Here is a 21500-nt window from a genome sequence, read left to right as displayed (position 1 = left end):
GCCGGTGACAGTCGTCTCTGCACTGTCGGCTTGTGAGTGGCCGATGACAGTTAGCTCTGCACCGTCTGCTTGTGAGTGTGATTGTTAAGTGTGTTGTCTCGGTGGCTTTGCCAGATGGTTGTCTTCAAGTACATAGAGGACAAAGACGTATTTCAGAAGTTCTACGCGAAGATGCTGGCCAAGAGGCTTGTCCATCAGAACAGTGCAAGTGACGATGCCGAAGCCAGCATGATCTCCAAGTTAAAGGTGAGTTTCATCTTTTCCTGAAAAATCGCAGCTTCTGAGTCAGTATTAAAACAGTTCTTAGTCTCTCCAGGTTATGAGGCAGGCAGAGGAGTTTGTGCAGGAGTTTGTACAAGAAGCTCTGCCACTGCTCTTCTGAGAACCTCCCACATCTCCCACTCGACTCTGCTGGGCCCCAATGCCTTCCTGACTCCTTCCCCAGCCCGCCGTGGGGCTTCCACGCTCCCCAGGCCTGGCTGGGGCCCGTTCACCGTCTGTGCGGCCTCTCCTGCCTCCCACACCTTTGGCCTTGGACCACATTCACGTCGAGCTGGCCCAGAGCTGAGCCGACGTTGCGTTTGCTCTGGGCTCGGTTACTTTGCTATCGCGCAGATCTTCCTCCGCCACTTCCTTCACGCTGGCCCCTGTGTGTTGGTGCTGTCAAGTGCTCTTATTTGACTTGGGGCATATTTTACTTTGACCCGAAATTGTGTGGGTATCTTTGTCAGCTTGGGCTGTCATCGCAGAATACCATAGACCAGGTGGCTTAAACAACAGAAACAGTTTCTCACAGCTCTGGAGGCTGCAAGTCCAAGACCAGGGTGCCAGCTGGTTTGCTTCCTGGTGCAGGCCCTCTTCCTGCGTGGCAGGCAGCCACCCCCCTTCTTGTTGTGCCCTCACGTGTAGAGAGTGCAGAGCTCTTGTGCGTCTCTTACAGCCACGCCCATCCCGTCTTGAGGGCCCACCCTCAAGACCTCATCACCTCCAAATAGCATCACATTGGAGGTTTGGGCTTCAACATGGGGATTCTGGGGGGACGCAGTTCAGTTTCTGGTAAGAGACAGTGACAAATTATTTCATCATTGTATTCTACCGTAGTGTCAGAATACCTTGCTCTTAGGTGCTCAGAAATTGCATGTGTATGAACTTCACTGTGCAACATAGAGCTGTGGGGTTTTTGAGTGTGTTAATTTTAATCCATGCCTATTTATACTGTAAAATAGAACAAAATGTGACTAGCTTTGCTAGTAGTTCCATATAATTAAACGTGTATTGTGTACTGTGATTCCTCTAAGATTCCCTTGTGTACATTTGTTATTTTTGTACAAATTAAGACAGTTACCTGGATTCTTTTCAGCAAGCTTGTGGTTTCGAGTATACCTCTAAACTTCAGCGGATGTTTCAAGACATTGGTGTGAGCAAAGATCTGAACGAGCAATTCAAAAAGCACCTGACAAATTCTGAACCCCTGGACTGTGAGTACCTGTGTGTCTGTGCCTTGCTCTCACAGGGAGAGTTCTTTGTAGCAAATGAAGAAATGACAAAGTATTAGGTAAAGATGGGAGGGGCTTTGTCAGAAATTCAGGAACTGAGAATGAGAAGCAGGAGGTTCCTCCAAAGGCGTTTCCCACCTCCCCCGACTCCTGTGTGACTCTGGGAGACAGCGATTCCTGAAGCACTGTCAGCTCTCCTGTGGCAAGGCCACCACCTGTTGGGATCTAGGGAAGGACCCACAGGCTGGGTTTCCTGTTGTAAACCTTAGCTTGGATCTATTCTAGCACTTACTTTAATGTTCACTTGGCCTGCGTAGGTAACAGTCAAGCTGAAGACTTGTGGCTTCAGATTGGGATTGGGGATCAGTACAGGCAGTGTGCAGGTGGTTTATTTCCAGGAGTGGCAGCTGGGCTGGTATTTTAAGGTCTTGCAATAGCAGTAGGATGGCAGATTTCTGCTTACATCATCTTTTGATAATCTTTGTCTTTTTAAATGAAAAATGCATAACATTATTTTTCCCAAATCAGAAATACAATTCCATTGTTAAACTGGACAGTTCTGCCAGTGGGCTTTTTAACTATCTGGGAAGACGAAATTACTGTTATAATTTATAGATCATGTGTGTCTTTTCACGGTAATAAGTGATACACACACTGTAATGAAGTTAGCAGTCTTCTCCTGCTTGTGAGTTTTCGTGAGCTTGGGGCTGTGATGGTGATGCTGGGCCTGGCAGGCACAGGCGTGGCTCGAGTGGGCTGGGGGATTCAGGACAGAAACGGGAAGCAGGGGAAGCAGGGCAGGCGTGTGACAGCAGAATTCCAAGACGGAAGCAAAATGAAGACTGTCACTCTTTGGAAGAAAAGAATATCTGGCTTTTGCACCTTTTGCTAATTTTAATTGAATAAAATATTCAATTCTTAATTTTATGTTCAAGGAGGATTTTGGTTTAATGTGGTTTTTAATAAAGAGCAATCCACATCTGAAATGATTGATTTTTTTTCAACTTATAAACCAATTAATGGATTCCAGAATGCTCACTCTCCCCTCTCTTCCACTCCCCAGTGGATTTCAGCATTCAGGTCCTGAGCTCAGGGTCCTGGCCCTTCCAGCAGTCTTGTACATTCGCCTTGCCATCGGAGGTAAGGACGGGTCTGTCTGCCGTCCCATTCGTGTTCAGTGGAGGGTGGGGCAGGGCAGCCTTCGCTGTGGAAGGGGACAGGCCTGCAGCTGTCCTTCCCGCTGGCTGGCTGCGTCACAGTGAACCGCAGGGACAGCACTCAGGGAAGTGCCCTGTGTGGTGGGGCAGGTCTGGGTGTCTAAAAGTGGGCTGGCTGTCCCAACCCTGCAGACCTGTCTTTATCTTATAAAGTAGAACCTGATTAGTTCTGTAATGAACACCTTGATGAACCTGCTGGTCTTAAAGCACAAACCTTTTTGAAGATTGTACCTTCCAGTGCTTAAAGTGCTTTGCAAGAGAGGCAGACACCACCTGGCATTTGTATTTTACTTTCATGTAAGCACTGACTTTGTACTGTAAGCTTGGAACAGTGTGTTTCACTTAGAAAGGCTGCCTGTAGGATGTCGTAAGGTCTGTATTCCATGTAACACTGTCTTTTCCTGTAGCTGGAACGCAGTTACCAGCGATTCACAGCTTTCTACGCCAGCCGCCACAGTGGCCGAAAACTGACATGGTTATATCAGCTGTCTAAAGGAGAACTGGTAACTAACTGCTTCAAAAACAGATACACTTTGCAGGTAAGATCACCTTTATATCTTAACATTGTTTTTCATTCTAAGTGAACATAAGGCAGATTATAGAAGTCATTATCAGGGCCGGGCACGGTGGCTCAAGCCTGTAATCCCAGCACTTTGGGAGGCCGAGGTGGATGGATCGCGAGGTCGAGAGATCGAGACCATCCTGGTCAACATGGTGAAACCCCATCTCTACTAAAAACACAAAAAATTAGCTGGGCATGGTGGCACGTGCCTGTAATCCCAGCTGCTCAGGAGGCTGAGGCAGCAGAATTGCCTGAACCCAGGAGGCAGAGGTTGCGGTGAGCCGAGATTGCACCATTGCACTCCATCCAGGGTAACAAGAGCGAAACTCCGTCTAAAAAAAACAAACCAAAAAAAGAAATCATTATCAGAATCTAGAGTGCAGCTTCTGGAGGAATAGTGGCGAGTTTAAAGCATGGAGTTGTAAGAATCAGATGAGCCAAATTCCAGTTCTTTCTGGCTGGAGAGCAAGTTATTTAATGATTGTGAGCCTCAGTTTTCTCCTCCACTAATGGGGGTGTTAGTGCTTACACTTGGGAATTGACGTGAAAATTAAATGATGTATTTAGGAAGTGTTTGGCACAGCTCCTCCCTGACACACATCAAGTGTTAGGTAGTGGCTTAAAAAGCTGGAGTCGCAGCCAGGCGTGGTGGCTCAAGCCTGTAATCCCAGCACTTTGGGAAGCCGAGGCGGGTGGATCACAGGGTCAAGAGATCGAGACCATCCTGGTCACCATGGTGAAACCCCGTCTCTACTAAAAATACAAAAAATTAGGTGGGCATGGTGGCACGTGCCTGTAATCCCAGCTACTCAGGAGGCTGAGGCAGGAGAATTGCCTGAACCCAGGAGGCAGAGGTTGCGGTGAGCCGAGATCGCGCCATTGCACTCCAGCCTGGGTAACAAGAGCGAAACTCCGTCTCAAAAAAAAAAAAAAAAAAAAAAGCTGGAGTCGCATGCATTGTGTTATAACAGCTCTCAACCTTTGACAGAGCAGTTTCACATTAATAACACTCAATGCTTACAACAATATTGAGTACAAACTAATTTAAAACTATGAAACCAAGAATATTTCCATTTTGTAGATGAGAAGACTGAGGTTTGGGTTAATTGCAGTGAATTTCTCTGAATCCTAGCTTGTATGTATCTGAGCCAGAATTTCAGTTAAGGTCTTTTCTCTTAAAGTCTAGGCTTGACTGGTGTGGTGGCTCATGCTTGTAATCCTAACGCTTTGGGAGGCTGAGGCCAGAGGATCACTTGAGGCTAGGAGTTTGAGACAAGCCTGAGCAGCATAGCAAGACCCTATCTCTAGATATTTTTTAAAGTAAAAACAAAAAAAGTCCAGGCTCTTTCTGCTTCCACTTTTGTACAGAGTGGGCTTTGCAAGTAATGGCATATTTTAATCTCTGAGACAGTTTCACCGGTCAGCTTCTAAGAACAATTGCAGGTCTATGTTTAAGTATTAAGAAACCTCACAATGGGTTCTACAGACTCAAGCTGCTCATTAATTTAAACTTTTGGTAACTCTACCCTGATTTAAAATTGTTAAAATGCATATAGTATTGTTATGCTGGCTCCAGAGGTCTTTATCAACTTGAATGTTTCTTACTGTACAATTGAAATTTTGTTTTATTTATCCCAAATATACATAGAAGAATCCATGTGATCGACCGTAGTATCTGGAGTTTCAGTGTCCGGTTTTTGACAAGGCGGAGGCTTTAGCCTAGCGGGTGTCTGCCATGTTAAGGCAACCAAGAGCGGGCCCAGTAGAAAACATGAGCAACACACTTGTTGCCTTGTATCTCTGTTCAAGGCCCTGGAAGCACTGCTGTCTGTGGGCCTCCCTGAAACAGGCATGTGATGTTTTTTGTTTGTGCTCTTCACTGACCAAGGTCTTGCCTAGGCAAGCAGTGATTGACGGTCATGGGTCACGACTTGTTGCTGTCGATTATGCAAGAAGAGAGGGAGAAGAGAGGAGAGAGTCCTCGGGGCGTTCATTCGCGGGCACACACTCAGCAGTCAGGAACCAACACGTGGCTCCCTGTCTTTTAGAAGATAATAGAGGGCCAGGCGCCATGGCTCATGCCTGTATTCCCAACACTTTGGGAGGCTGAGGCAGGCAGATCACAAGGTCAAGGGTTCAAGACCAGCTTGGCCAACGTGGTGAAACCCCACCTCTACTAAAAATACAAAACTTAGCTGGGCATGGTGGCGGGTACCTATAATCCAGGCTACTCGGGAGGCTGAGGCAGGAGAATCACTTGAACTCGGGAAGCAGAGGCTGCAGTGAACCGAGACCATACCACAGCACTCCAGCCTGGGCGACAGAGCAAGACATCGTCACAAAAATAAAAAAAGATACTTTAGTGCACTTATCATTTCATACTTTACTTACTTTTTTCATACTTTAACAGTAAAGTACTTAGGATTAATAAACCAAATATAGTTTGATCTTTGTGTTGTTACATGAATAATGTGCAGAAAGAATTTTCCTCAGCCCGCGTGCCAAAAACAGATTTGGAGATTGACGCTTAACATGTTCGTATATACCAGGTGTGTGAATATGCGATCTTCTCTGTAAATGAGGAGGATGTATCTGCAGTGTGTATCCACATAGACAGTACATTTTTGTAAAAAAACCTTCAAATGATTTTAATGTTTGAAAACATGGAAAATGACCTGACTTTGGGAAATGTCGCACTGCAGTGGCTTCGCCACGTCTTACGTTCCCTTTTAAATAGACCTGCTTTTTTTGCACTTGTTTAAAGAATTTTTTTCATAAATAAGTTCTTCAAACTTAGGCTGTATATTTTTGGAGGTGTTTCCATGCATTTAAATGTTCCTTCTTTTCCTTTTACATGGGGGGCCTCGAAGGCCTCTACATTCCAGATGGCTATCCTGCTTCAGTACAACACGGAGGATGCCTACACTGTGCAGCAGCTGACGGACAGCACGCAGATTAAAATGGTATTCTTACTTCAGTCTCGTTGTTGCATCGAGTTGCCATTTCCTGGTTCTCATGGATATTGTTAGGAACGATAAGGGCATCGTTAATTTGAAATAGATGTTTACCTCATGAATATGAATATGCTCTTATTCCAGGATTTTAATGCGCATTGCAAAAAGCTTAATTTTAAAACTCAACATTGAGCCAGGCATGGTGGCACATGCCTGTAGTCCCAGCTTCTCAGGAGGCTGAGGCGGGAGGATCACTTGAGCCTGGGAGGTCAAGGCTACCATGAGCTGTGAGCATGCCACTGTACTCCAGCCTAGGTGACCGAGAGACCCTGTCTCCTAAAAATAAAACTCAGTGTACACACACCCCTATGCTTTTCTCTCATTCATTTAACCAATTCTTAACTGTTTCTCCAGTTAGGTTTTCTTACTAAGCTTATATTTTCACCTTAGTGTTATTTTTCCTGCTACTCATATTTTTTATTGAGGTATATTTCAGATAACACAATTACACATAACATAGAAGTCGCTGTTTTAAAGTGTACAAAGTGGTTTTTAGTATATTCACTAGCTTATGCAACTGGCCACTATTATCCAATTCTAGAATGTTTTATCACCCCAAAAAGAAACCTGCACCCATTAGCAGTAAATACCTGTTAACCTCCAGCCCCGACAACCATCAATTTACTGTCAACTTGCCTACTCCAGAAATTTCATATAAAACAAGTCATGTAGCATGCGACTTTCTGGGCCTGCCTTCTTTCATTTGGTGTATGCTGTTTTCACGGTTTGCCCATGTTGCAGCATGTGTTGGTACATTTCTTTTTGTGGCCAAATAATTCCGTGTATAGCTGGACCACATTTTATTTGTTCATCAGTTGATGTACACTGGAGTTGTTTCCACCTTTTGGGTATTATGAACAACATGGTTGTGAATACATGTTTTCAGTTTTCTTGGATATAGAATTGCTGAGTCATGTAATAACTGAATTTTTTGAGGAACTGCCAAACTTCCATATTGGCTGTTTCGGTTCATTTTCTCACCAACGGCGTATGAACAGCTTTCAGTTTCTCCACGTCCTCACTGACATTTGTTATTTTCCTTTTTTAAAAAAATTGTAGCCATCCCAGTGGATATGAAGTCGTATCTTGTGGTTTTTGACTTGCATTTCTCTGAGAGCTAATGGTGTTTAGAGTCTTTTTTGTGTTTATTGGTCATTTATATATCTTCTTTGGAGAAATGTTTGGTCAGATTCTTTGCCCATTTTTCAATTGGGTTATTTGTTTTGTTTTTTTTTTTTTTTTTTTTTTTTTGCTGTTGTAAGAATTCTTTTTTAATTCTACATACTAGATCCTTATCAAATATGTAATTTATAAATACTTTCTTCCATTCTATGAATTGTCTTATATTACACACGTTCTTAATTTTGATGAAGCCTGTTTTATCTATTTTTTCTTTTTGTTGTTTGGGATTTTCGGTCATTTCTGAGGAATCGTTGCCTAGTCTGAGGCCAAGAACTGTTCTTTCCCTTTTGTTTGATGCCGGCAAACTTGTCAAAAGTTAATTGGCCATAGGTATATGGGTTTATTTCTGGATTCTCAGCTCTTTTCCAGTGATCTTTGTGACTGTACTATGCCAGTATCACACTGTCTATTTACTATTGTTTTGCAGTAAATCTTGAAATTGAGACCCCTAGCTTTGGTTTTTTTCCACTAAGATTATATTGGCTATTATGAGTCCCTTAGGTTACTGTATGAATTTTAAGATCAGCTTGTCCATTTCTGCAAAAAGTACAGTTGAGATTTTGATAAGGATTGCACTGCATCTGTAGATTGCTTTGGGGAGTATTGCCATCTCAACTGTATTTTAAGTCTCCCACTCCATGAACATGGGATGTCTTTTCATTTATTTAGGTTGTTTTTTCTTTTAACTGTTTCTCATGGTTTTTAGTATATGCATCTTGTACTAGTTTAAATTTATTCCTAGTTTATGATATTTTTATGTTATTGTAAATGAAATAAATGGTTTTTTGTTTTTTAATTGAGACAGAATCTTGCTCTGTCTCCCAGGCTGGAGTGCAGTGGTGCAATCTGGCCTCACTGCAAGGAGCCTGCCGGGTTCCAGCAATTCTCCCACCTCAACCTCCTGAGTAGTGTGCCACCATGCCTGGCTAATTTTTTTTATATTTTTAGTAGAGTCAGGGTTTCACCATGTTGGCCAGGCTGGTCTTGAACTCCAGACCTCAAGTGCCTCAGCTTCCCAAAGTGCTGGGATTACAGGCATGAGCCACCGTGCCTGGCAGAATTGTTTTCTTAATTTCACTTTTTTTTTTTTCCTGTTTTTTTGAAATGTAGTCTCTTCCCACACTTGCTCAGGCTGGAGTGCAATGGTGCAGTCATAGCTCACTGCGGTATCAACGATCCTCTCTCCTCAGCCTCCTGAGTAGCTGGGACTACAGGTGCTTGCCACCATGCACAGCTAATTTTTGTGGGTTTTTTTTAGAGATGGGTCTCACTGTGTTGCCCAGATTGGTCTTGAACTCCTGGGCTCAAGTGACACTCTGACCTTGGCCTCCCAAAGTGGTGGGATTACACAGGCATGAGCCACCATGCCAGCCTCTTCCCCTTTCTGATTGCTCATTGCTAATGTGTAGAAATAAAACTGATTATTGCATTTTGATCCTGTATCCTATAACATTGCTAAAGCTTTATTAGCTCTAATTTATCAGCTCAAATAGTTTTGGGGGGATTCTTTAGAGTTTTGTGATGCACAGTCATCATCTACAAATACAGACAGTTTGACTTCTTCCTTTTCTATTTGGCTGCCTTTTATTTCTCTTTTGTTTGTTTTTGTTTCCGCCTGATCCTTCTGGCTAGAATTTGTGGTGCACTGTTGAATGGACGTGGTAAGAGCAGTCATCCTTGTCTCGCTGCTGCTTAGTGGGAAAGCTTCCAGTCCTTCACTGTTTCACTCCAGTGCTACACAGTGGTGGTGGTAGCTGTTTTCCCTAGATGTCTTTCATGAGACTAAAGAGGTTCCCTTTTATTCTTAGTTTATTACATTTTGAATCAAGAAAGAGTGTTGTATTGTGTCAAAATGCTTTTTCTGCTCTCTCGAGATACCTGTGCCTCTTGTCTGTTAATATGGGGTACTGCACTGATGTTGAACTGTGTTCTTTGGGTGAATCCCACTTGGTTGTGGTATATATGTTGTTGGGGGTAGCTTGTGGTATTTTCTCGCGTTTTGCGTTTATATTCATAAGGGATAGTAATCTGTTGTTTTCTCATGGTGTTCATTTGGTTTTGGTGTCCGGCTTATACTGGTCTTGTGGACTGTGAGTTAGGAAAGTCATTTGGAATGACTGTTTCATAGTCATTCTTCTGTTATGATGATCAGTGTCCAAGAGGAGCTGTCAGGAACTTCAGAAGTGAATAGGTTCCTGAAGATTTCATTGAAGAAATAAGTTGTGCATGGTTTCCAGTACAGGTTCAAAGTCCCAACTCCAAAAACCCAAATTCCACAATGCTCCAGAATCTGAAAATTTTTGAGTACCAACACTGATGCAAAAAAAAAAAAAAAAAAAAGCTTATCTGAGCAGTTCAAATTTTGGATTTTCCAATCAAGACTGCTGAATCAGTAAATACAGTGCAGTATTCTGAAATCCAAATATTTCAAACAAGGATTACTCAACCTGATTTAAGTATAACAGAATCGTTCGTTTTTGTTATTGGGTGGTCAAGGCCAGAGTTGATTTCACTTCTAGAAGTCAGTGTGGAAGGAAGCAGTGCATTTAATGAACCTCTAAGAAGCACCAACTCTTTTTTTCCTTCCAGCGTATTCTTCTTTTGGGGTAATTTTTTTTAATGGAAAAATGGATTGTGAGGTCGCCTGTGGTGGTTATTGCAAAGAAAACTGCATTTTCCCTTCAACTTCCTCTTTTTCTCACTAATTGCAGGACATTTTGGCGCAAGTCCTACAGATTTTATTGAAGTCGAAGTTATTGGTAGGTTTGTGCACTTTTTATCTTACGCTAGAAGAAAGCCTTTTCCTGAGACGATATGGTAACAGTTGTTTTCTTACAGGTCTTGGAAGATGAAAATGCAAACGTTGATGAGGTGGAATTGAAGCCAGATACCTTAATAAAATTATACCTTGGTTATAAAAAGTAAGAAAAATCTAATAAATAGATGGCCCTAGACCATAGACATATCCCCTGGGAGGTCAGAGACTCAGTGTGAAGCTGTGTGAGTGCCCTCAGGCTGGTGCCCTTGGATTTCATGAGGTCCTAAAGCTGTGAGGCTGAAGGAGGGCTGAGGCGTTGGGAACACTTCCCGGAGTGTGAGATGGGCCTTCGCTTTCATTCAGCAAGCCTCGATGTTTCTCCATCCAACTTGGGGCTTCCGAGCTTTTTCTTTGTTTGGCAAGTAGTTCTCCTTAAATGACGCACCAAGAAAGTTTGGACCTTTGTGTCCAAGTGGCTTGATTTTATTTCACCTGACAAAATTTGGGAGAGCAAATTATTAAGGACCTGGATTTTCTGTAATGTGGATGTCGCTGTTAATGGCAATTTCACAGAGTTAATAGAAATCAACACTCTACCCTCTGTCTAGGGAAGCAGAACACTTCTCGAAGGCTGAGGAATAGAAAGCAGCCTTCATTCATTGCCTGCCTTTTAACATAACAGTGATTGGTTTCCTCAATTTTCTTGATAGTAAGAAATTAAGGGTTAACATCAATGTGCCAATGAAAACCGAACAGAAGCAGGAACAAGAAACCACACACAAAAATATCGAGGAAGACCGCAAACTACTGATCCAGGTGACTTCACCCGTGTGCCTGTGCTGGGTGTGCTGTCCCTCCCTCAGGACAGCTCGCGAGGATGGGCGGTGGGTGGGGGCGACTCGGGAGTGGTTGCCGGACGCGTGGGTCTGTGGTGGCAGAGGTGGCCAGGTGGAGAGCCAGGGCCTTGTTATCTGAATTCGTCCTTCATGGCACCAGGCAAACGAGGGCAGTCCTCTTGCTTGTTGGACAGCAAACCCTGTGGCAGGTGCAACTGAAATGGGGCAGGAGAGTCGTTCAGTGGGGAGGGCGGGCAGCTTCCATGGCCTGGAAGATTTCCTTCTTTCTCCTTTTTTAAATCCCTTATGGTTGAGTTAAATTATGTGAATTAAAATTGCTCAAAAGACAAAGACATTTTAGTGTTTGCCACGTTCGAGTTGAAACCTAGGCGGGTAGAATTGGTTCCCTCTCCTCTCTCACCTGCAGGGCGCCTGTCACCTGTGAGGAAATTGTGGTCCTGTGCAGAGACACGGAACGTTGGCAGCCTCTGCGTGGCTTGTCCTTAACAGGGCTAAGTAGTTACAGCTCTAAACGCACCTCTTCTTCCTTGTCTGCTTGCACAGGCGGCCATCGTCAGAATCATGAAGATGAGGAAGGTTCTGAAACACCAGCAGTTACTCGGCGAGGTCCTCACTCAGCTGTCCTCCAGGTTCAAGCCTCGGGTCCCTGTGATCAAGGTACAGGACTTACGTAGCAGTCACGCGCCTTTCTTAATTTAGAAGATAAAAGATGGAGCAAAAAGTGGATGGGTTGCTGTAGCATGGAGGAGGAGGGAACTGGCTTCTTTGTATGTAGAGGATTTCTACAGAAGAAAATTGGCTTCGGTTTAACTCTTGTTGAAACACACAAAGAAGTGCACAGGTGATAAAGCACCAGCTTGATGACTTTCACAGAGTCAGTGCACTGTGAAGTCGGCACCCAGGTAAGAATTAAAACATGACCAGAGTCCTGGAGGCCCGCCTGCCCCAGCCAGTCCCTGTGGTCCCACAGAAAATCACTGTCATGTCTTCTGACACCATCAAGCAGTTTTGCCTGCTTTTGCATGATACATAAATGGATTGTAGAGCACACACTCCCGTGCCTGGTAGGAATTTCCTCACGTTATCTTTGGGAGATTCATGTGCTGCAGTATCGGGAAGCACTGGTTCGTTGTCACTGCTCTTACGATGCTCTGTTGTGGGAACATGCCTCCCTTTATGTAGCCCACTGATAATTGACATTTGGCTTATTTCTGGTGAGGTTTGTTTAAAATGGTAACTAAGCAGGACTTTCCTTTTCTGAAACCACTTGGGTGAGTCGCAGCCAGTGGAGAGCTTCAGGGGTGGCGTTGACAGGTGACTCCACAACAGACAGGAGCCCAGTGTCACCCCTGGGTTACATTTGCACAGGTGGCAGTTCGTTCCTGCTGTTCAGGGGGTCTCCGCAGTCTCCTGTTCCCTGTTCATGGCCTCTTCTTGTGAGACTGAGTCGTGCCCAGAGGCAGCAAACTTGGGTAGAAAGGGAGACTGCAGCCCCCGTGGCTCACACAGCCCCTGACTCCAGTTCCCAGGGTGGGTGCTGGAGGGACACGAGTCACCCTCAGCAAGTGTTATGGGAGTGGAAATTGAAGGAACTCCATGCACAAAGGCTTAGCTGCCCAGAATGTGAAACTCGATGCTAACAGATCTGGGGTGGGGGAGACTGCTCCCCACTGAGCTCAGAGAGGGGCAGCCTCTCACTGTTCTGATGATAATTTGTGTTTTTCTTTTCTTTCATTACCTCTTCCTTTTAAAAAATAACACCCAGAAATGCATTGACATTCTAATTGAGAAGGAATATTTGGAGCGAGTTGACGGTGAAAAGGACACCTACAGTTACTTGGCTTAACCCTTCCGGAGAGGTCTGTGTGACCCTCAGCAAATAGTTCATGTTGGAAAGAATGAAAACAACTCAAGCTCATAGCAGCCAGCCTGCCGCCATGGACCTCCCTTTTTTAAACTGAGACCAAGACTCCCATCAGCTGGTCTCGGATTTACATCGGAACTGCTCAGGATTGATACATTTCAAGTCTGTAAATACGGACACCAATGCCATTTACCCTAATTTAAGAAGAGCGGGGACTGACCCTCCCGCCGAGGGCTGCATGCTACCGCGTCTCAGTCAGTACAGGGGCTCCCCGGGTCGCCGCTGTCACCTTGGCAGCGCCTGTCACGTTGGCAGCACTTTGAGAGCAAGTCTGAACGGACCCACGTGTAATCTGCTATGGAAAACCATTTGTATAGTGTGTTTCATTTTTTAATGTGTGAAAATAAAGAAAATTAAAGGATTTCTGTACAAGTCGCGTTTGGTTTTGTTTTAAGTTTTACTAATTTCTATATGTAAATAAAAGATATAACGATTGTGCACATTTATATTCCTAGTGTCTTCCTGTACTTTAAAAGCCTGTATCCTTCGGATGGAAAATTTTTAAGATCTTAAAATTTTAAGGCCCTGTGTTTTTAAACATGCTTATTTTTGTGACTTCCTGTGGTGACTTGAATGCAGCATGTCACCATGTTCAGTGAGTCGGTGACCATACATAGATTCGACAAACTAGGCGGGAAATAGTATCCTCCTCTTTGCAGGTGGGGAAACTGAGGTGAGGTGAGGGAAGCTGCCTCTAGCGGGTAGAGGAGGTAGGATTGAAGGGGAGTGGCCGGGCTCCGGGCTCCGGGATCCCTGATCACCGTCAGCCTCTGGTGCCCAAGTTTGAGTCGGCGTGGAGCAGTATGGGCACAGGGTGGTATCAGCCTGCTGGTCCACGCTTCCATTCCAGTCCCAGCAGCTGGTTGTGAGGAGCTGACAGACTGAAACGTCAGCTTTGACTGGGGGAGCTCCCTGGACGCCCCCTCGTGCCAGCACTACATCAGGGAGCCGAGGTGCCCTTGCTTTTCAGGCACCTGCTGGCAAATTGGACCTTGTTCTTGGCTTGTTAGAAAAGTTATTCCTCCCTGAGAATGGATTGTTTGCCCCAGTGTGTCCCCAGGAGAGGTGATCCTGGGCTGTGGGGACGCACACCGCATCCCCTCCTCCTGGCACGATGTGACCACATCCTGGGCATCCTGGGAGCAGTCCCCCACCCATCGCCCCACCCGGAGCCCTACATGTTGCCTGTCTGCGCCTCAGTGTTGCTTCTGCCTTCTTTCTCACTTGCCATGTCCCTCACTGCCCAGCCAAAGGGTAGAAGACACGGAGAAGTGGCAGCAGAGACTTTTCCCAGCGAGACTCGGGGGTGTCGCTCTGCTCCAAGTAACTGTTTTCTTCGTAGAAGCTTCAGGTACCTCACGAGTTTCACAAATGATGTATCTTGAACATCCTTAGCACAGCACCCATGTGCCCCAATGCAGGTTATTCAGGTGGAGGAAGGCATCGCTAACAAAATTAAGCCCAAGTTTTGGATTTTCTCAGGACACTTAAGACACCTGACAGGTTAGTTTCAAAAGGTACATAGGGCCGGATACAGTGACTCACGCTGGTCAGCCCAGCACCTGAAGAGAGCCCAGCCTGTGCAACATAGGGAGTCCCTATCCCTACAAAAATTAGCTGGGCTTGGTGGTACACATATTTGTCGTCCCAGCCGCTCATGAGGTGGGAGGATCGCTTGAGCCCAGGAGGTTGGGGCTGCAGAGAGCCAAGAACGCTGCACTCCAGCCTGGGCAACAAAGCAACTTTGTCACAAAGGTTACATAGTTAAAAAGTAACGGTAATAAACAGCATTTAATGGATTCCACACTTCTTTTGAGTATATCTTCTTTTTTTTTTGTTTTGAGACGGAGTTTCGCTCTTGTTACCCAGGCTGGAGTGCAATGGCGCGATCTCGGCTCACCGCAACCTCCGCCTCCTGGGTTCAGGCAATTCTCCTGCCTCAGCCTCCTGAGTAGCTGGGATTACAGGCACGCGCCACCATGCCCAGCTAGTTTTTTGTATTTTTAGTAGAGACGGGGTTTCACCATGTTGACCAGGATGGTCTCGATCTCTCGACCTCGTGATCCACCCGCCTCGGCCTCCCAAAGTGCTGGGATTACAGGCTTGAGCCACCGCGCCCGTCGAGTATATCTTCTTTTTCAAACAATCTAGTGAAGAGTTCCAGTATAAAAGCCAGGCAGGAGCAGGTGGTATTCCAAACTCCACCCTGTGTTCCACAGGACCGACTGGGAGTGAAGCTCACCTGTTGCTTTTCCTCAAACCAGGCCATTTTTCTGCCTGTGAGAAAAGTATGCTGCAAAGAAACATCACAGACCCACCTTCAGAGCCTGCGTATTTCAGTCTTATGAATGATAAACATCGCAGTGAGTTTGCTGGTCTCTTCAGTTCCTCCAGTTCCACCAAGCAAGCACTTGGGTAAGTACCTTGGTCCCATGGAAATTCCTCCTGGTAAGCAAAGGTGAGCTGAGGGATGGGTGAGCCCGGAAGTTCATTCCACACCTTCAGATTCCCGGCCTTTGCCCGCTCCCCTTTGCACTGGATAAAGGTACTGTGCTGACTGGCTTTTCAAGACCTGTGTTTAGGTCCCTATGTCCCTTATGTGTAGGTTGACTGCATTTCCCTTGGTAAGAAATGGAAAGGGAGACAGTCTCTAAGGAATTCTTTTTGGGACAATCTAATAAGCGGTCGTCTTCCATAGTCGCTTCAAGGCAGAGAGTCCCAGGCTTCTGGAAGCCCTCTAGTGCTCAGTCCCTACACATGGGAGCGTAGTTAGAACCCAGGAGGAAGGCCACATTCCTCCCAGTTCTCAAGCCCTCTTCTTCTTGGAGAAAATACTTGTAAATTACCATGGTATTGCACATACAATTGACTTTTTGTTACTAGCTGTAATTGTGAAAATTGTGGCCAGGCACAGTGGCCCACACCTGTAATCCCAGCACTTTGGGAGTCCAGGGCGGGCAGATCACTTGAGGTCAGGAGTTCGAGATCAGCACAGCCAACACAGTGAAACCCCATCTCTACTAACAATACAAAAATTGGCCAGTTGTGGTGGTGCACGCCTGTAGTCCCAGCCACTTGGGAGGCTGAGGCAGGGGGATCACTTGAACCCAGGAGGCAGAGGTTGCAGTGAGCTGAGATGGTGCCACTGAACTTCAGCCTGGGCAACAGAGCAAGACTCCATCTCAAAGAAAAAAAAAAAATTGTTTACAAAGAATCACCAAGCCCGGAATCACTGAACTAATCCAACACCAGAAGCGTTTACACTATCACTCTTGCTTTTACCCTTTTTTCAGGTATAGGGGAGCCTCTTTCCAACACCAAAAATCTGCGGCTGCCGAATCCTAGTGGGGGTCTACACAGTGTGGTTGTTACCCACTGGGACCAAGGCTTATTATCTTGGAATCACGGCCAAAAATGTTGGAAATAGCATCACAGCAACAAAGGTTTAATCTCCTGACAACTTTAACTCATATTCTATAAAATCAGTATTTTACCCCTTGGGTTGTAGAAGCATTCAGTGTGGTTTAATCAGAGCTGGGCTGTGCACTAAGACCAGATGCACAGGCTACGGATCTATCACTGTGGCCTGAGGGAACAATGCAAGGGAGGACCTTGATCTCAGCGCCCCGAGGGTAAGTCTCCTGGTTGGGCTCTGTTAAGCATGGGGTATAGACTTGGACTGCTGGCCAGGCAGCTACAAGACAGGAATCTGAAGATTAACCCGATAATGGGGTAAGAGAACAGTTGTTACAGGGCGAACAGGTACCTGTAAAATATCTTTACTGACAGCATTTTAAGATGCTGCTCCTTGATGAATATTGGTACCTAATTTTCCTGTGAAATGTAGAATTACCATCCCCAGTTGGAAAACATGCTTGCTGGCCTTCAGCTGTTTGAATTGAATCCCCCTTCTTTTTTTAAATTTTTTTATTTTTTTTTTTATTTTTTTATTTTTATTGCATTTTAGGTTTTGGGGTACATGTGAAGAACATGCAAGATTGTTGCATAGGTACACACATGGCAGTGTGGTTTGCTGCCTTCCGTCCCCTCACCCGTATCTGTCATTTCTCCCCATGCTATCTCTTCCCACCTCCCCACCCCTCCGTCCCTCCCCCATTTGCCCCCAACGGACCCCAGTGTGTAGTGCTCCCCTCCATGTGTCCGTGTGTTCTCATTGTTCAACACCCACCTATGAGTGAGAATATACAGTGTTTGATTTTCTGCTCGTGTCAGTTTGCTGAGAATGATGGTTTCCAGGTTCATCCATGTCCCTACAAAGGACATGAACTCATTGTTTTTGATGGCTGCATAATATTCCATGGTGTATGTGTACCACATTTTCCCTATCCAGTCTATCATCGTTGGGCATTTGGGTTGGTTCCAGGTCTTTGCTATTGTAAACAGTGCTGCAATGAACATTCGTGTGCATGTGTCCTTGTAGTAGAATGATTTATAATCCTTTGGATATATACCCAGTAATGGGATTGCTGGGTCAAATGGGATTTCTATTTTTAGGTCCTTGAGGAATCGCCACACTGTCTTCCACAATGGTTGAATTAATTTACACTCCCACCAACAGTGTAAAAGTGTTCCTATTTCTCCACATCCTCTCCAGCATCTGTTGTCTCCAGATTTTTTAATGATCGCCATTCTAACTGGTGTGAGATGATACCTCAATGTGGTTTTGATTTGCATTTCTCTAATGACCAGTGATGATGAGCATTTTTTCATATGTTTGTTGGCCTCCTGTATGTCTTCTTTTGTAAAGTGTCTGTTCATATCCTTTGCCCATTTTTGAATGGGCTTGTTTGTTTTTTTCTTGTAGATCTGTTTTAGTTCTTTGTAAATTCTGGATATCAGCCCCTTGTCAGATGGGTAGACTGCAAACATTTTTTCCCATTCTGTTGGTTGCCGATTCACTCTACTGACTGTTTCTTTTGCCGTGCAGAAGCTGTGGAGTTTGATTAGGTCCCATCTGTCTATTTTGGCTTTTGTTGCCCTTGCTTTTGGCGTTTTGGTCATGAAGTCCTTGCCTACGCCTATGTCCTGAATGGTTTTGCCTAGATTTTCTTCTAGGGTTTTTATGGTGTTAGGTCTGATGTTTCAGTCTTTAATCCATCTGGAGTTAATTTTGGTGTAAGGTGTCAGGAAGGGGTCCTGTTTCTGCTTTCTGCATATGGCTAGCCAGTTTCCCCAACACCATTTATTAAACAGGGAGTCCTTTCCCCATTGCTTTTGTCAGGTTTGTCGAAGATCGGATGGTTGTGGGTATGTTGTATTTCCTCTGAGGCCTCTGTTCTTTTCCATTGGTCTATATCTGTTTTGGTACCAGTACCATGCTGTTTTGATTACTGTAGCCTTGTAGTATAGTTTGAAGTCCGGTAGTGTGATGCCTCCTGCTTTGTTCTTTTTGCTTAGAATTGACTTGGCTATGCGGGCTCTCTTTTGGTTCCATATGAAGTTTAAGGTGTTCTTTTCCAGTTCTGTGAAGAAGGTCATTGGTAGCTTGATGGGAATAGCGTTGAATTTGTAAATTACTTTGGGCAGTATGGCCATTTTCACGATGTTGATTCTTCCTAACCATGAACATGGAATGTTTCTCCATCTGTTTGTGTCCTCTCTTATTTGAATCCCCCTTCTGATGAAGATTTCATTTTCTAGGAATCAACCACTTGGCTGCCTAGGTGCATTTTATACCCTCATCACTCATCTGTCCAGTTCATGACCCTGTGCGGGATCAGCCCCGACAATGTGCTCACCAAGACAGGTGAGTGTGGATCACTTCTAATGCCAGGCATCCATGTGTAGCCCTCACTGGAATTGTTTATCAAGGGACTGAGGGAATAGGCAATTATTTCAACTAGTTCCATTAAGAATTATTTAACAGAATACGGTTTACATGTTGGATCCAGTCTTGATAACCTATCTTTAAGCTTAAAATGTGTGGGTTACATTTGACTGACTTTTGGTAGAGTTGCTGAACATCGTGGGCAGAACTGGAAGTCAGGACCTGGGATGGACACAGTGAAGACTGGAGACGGGATGAACCAGGGACAGATGAAAACCTAGCACAACTTCTAGGCGTCTGTAGCTTTGTCCACAGAGGTCAGTCTGCGGGTGAGGTGCTGCCTATGTGTGTATCAAACAATAGCTGATGAGCTTGGAAAAAAAATGCCAGGAGCAGTGGCTCACACCTGCAGGGTGGGGTTGGGGGGGGTCACTTGAGGTCAGGTGTTCCAAGATGAGCCTGGCCAACATAGGAAAACCCCATCTCTACCAAAAACACAAAAATCTGACGGGTGGGGTGGCCTGTGCCTGTAATCCCAGCTACTCGGAAGGCTGAGAAACCAGAATCGCTTGAACCCAGGAGGCGGAGGTTGCAGTCAGCCAAGATGACACCACTGAACTCCAGCCTCAGTGATACAGCGAGACCCTGCCTAGGGGGGAAAAAAATGAAAAACCTCAATGTTTTAAGAAAGTTTACGAATTTGTATTAGACTGCATGCTGCTGGCTGTCCACAGACCAGAAAAGCCTGACATACGTTAAATGGGTTAATACCTCAAAGATTTCTGTTCAGGAAATCTGTGTTCATGGGAGTCACTGAAGAGGCATTTAGAGAAGTACATTTCAAATCATGGTATAAAAAGTTCTGTGCATTGGAAATACACCAGACAGTACTCAAAAACTGCCTTCCATCAGTGTCACTTTCTTTCCAATGCATTTGGGGCTCTGGTACACTGAGCTCACTGGAGGCCTCAAAGATCCACTTCCCAGTGTTCCCCTGCAGATGGGCTGGGGACTGTGGCTGGAATGAGCCATGTCAGCAGGTACTTCTGGGCCCAAGTCGTTTTTGGGGTCTCATGAACAGGCCTACATGCAACGATGGGCTCCATTTGCCTGTGCCTAGGCAAGGCCATTGAAGCATCTAGAGAATGACCTAACCCAAATAACAAAGTAACTGCCTCAGGAGCTTGACGGCTGCCCACTTTGCCTAGGGTCCTGCTGAGTCCCGAGGGTGGAACATGAGGGCATCCAGGGAAACAAGCTCTTAAGTGGATGGTACCATGTTTTGGGTGGAGAGTGGAGATAGTAAAATAGATCAGCACTATTATTAAGATGATGTGGACGAGACTAAAAGCAACACATAGGACGAGGCTGAGGCAGGATCTCCTCAATCCCAAATGAGGTGGCAGATTCACTGGAGGACTGAGTTGCTGCGCCTGTGCACTGATGTGATAGAAACCTGATGTTGGAAATGCTGTGGAATTGGAAAGCAAGGTGTCACTTTAATTAGGTTTCACATTAAGTAAACAGAGTATTATAAATTAAAATCTGATGTAACTGTAGAAAAGGCAAATGCCAAGTAACGGTGTGGACTGGCTTGCAGCACCTGTGAAGGCACCACGATGATGTTAGTGAATGTACTTGGAGAAGGGGAGGGGAAGTGACTTCAGATTCTGAAACCAACCACATTTTCGCAAGGCATGCAAGGTAAATGTCGTTTCCCTGACACTTTTAGAGTTTTGTTTTTTACGTCCTCTTTGAGAAGATATAAAACTATAGTTTGGTTTTATACCTGTCACCTTTTGAAGGTAGGTAAGGAATCCCAACTTACATTGCTGTATTTCTGAAAAACTCTAATGGAGTTTAGAACTAGGTAGGTTCTTAAAAACCCCCGAAGTTTACTCTGTCAGTTTATACACGGGGAACAGACTTGGAGGTCACATCACTTTCTCCAGGTTGCACAGCTGACTGGAACATCCCCACCCTGGTCTTGCCTATAAGATCCAGCCCTTTACTGGGTTAGCCAGGTGTCCCCAAACTTTTTACACAGGGGGCCAGTTCACTGTCCCTCAGACCGTTGGAGGACTGCCACATACTACTGTGCTCCTCTCACTGACCACCAATGAAAGAGGTGCCCCTTCCTGAAGGGGGGGCATAAATGGCCTCAGGGGGTCACATGCAGCCCGCGGCCGTAGTCTGGGGACACCTGGGGTAAGCCCTTAGGGTGCACGGTAGTGCTCTTCATATATGGCCGTTTTCCACGTATCCACAAGCAGTATCTGTTAAGTCAAGATTCATATGACCTAGTGGGATTCTTTTTTTTTTTTTTCGAGACGGAGTTTCGCTCTTGTTACCCAGGCTGGAGTGCAATGGCGCGACCTCTGCTCACCGCAACCTCCGCCTCCTGGGTTCAGGCAATTCTCCTGCCTCAGCCTCCTGAGTAGCTGGGATTACAGGCACGCGCCACCATGCCCCGCTAATGTTTCGTATTTTCAGTAGAGACGGGGTTTCACCATGTTGACCAGGATGGTCTCGATCTCTTGACCTCGTGATCCACCCGCTTCGGCCTCCCAAAGTGCTGGGATTACAGGCTTGAGCCACCGCGCCCGGCCCAAGTCAAGATTCATATGAAGACAACTAAAAAACCCAAGTTAAAAAGTGTTTTGTTACAGTCCTAAAAGCAGTGAGAGATGACTCAACAAAGA

The 21500-nt window shown here is 45.3% G+C and overlaps 1 protein-coding gene across 2 annotated transcripts in view; it reads left to right on the top strand.

Annotated features, from left to right (window-relative positions):
* The window catches only part of CUL1 (cullin 1), a 103779-nt gene extending 90323 nt beyond the window's left edge, over positions 1-13456 (top strand). For both annotated transcript variants that reach the window (XM_039472738.2, XM_039472737.2), the window contains exons 13-22: positions 115-246; positions 1361-1478; positions 2560-2636; positions 3121-3252; positions 6146-6238; positions 10183-10230; positions 10310-10392; positions 10940-11045; positions 11630-11743; positions 12852-13456. In XM_039472738.2, coding sequence (XP_039328672.1) covers positions 115-246; positions 1361-1478; positions 2560-2636; positions 3121-3252; positions 6146-6238; positions 10183-10230; positions 10310-10392; positions 10940-11045; positions 11630-11743; positions 12852-12932 — 984 coding nt within the window. In that variant the 3' untranslated portion in view covers positions 12933-13456. The remainder of the gene's footprint in view (positions 1-114; positions 247-1360; positions 1479-2559; positions 2637-3120; positions 3253-6145; positions 6239-10182; positions 10231-10309; positions 10393-10939; positions 11046-11629; positions 11744-12851) is intronic.
* The last annotated feature ends 8044 nt before the right edge of the window (positions 13457-21500 follow it).

Source organism: Saimiri boliviensis, chromosome 10 (assembly GCF_048565385.1).
Source record: "Saimiri boliviensis isolate mSaiBol1 chromosome 10, mSaiBol1.pri, whole genome shotgun sequence".
NCBI classification, from domain to species: Eukaryota; Metazoa; Chordata; class Mammalia; order Primates; family Cebidae; genus Saimiri; species Saimiri boliviensis.
Note: the sequence above shows the minus strand (reverse complement) of the source record. Positions and strands in the feature narration are given on the sequence as shown.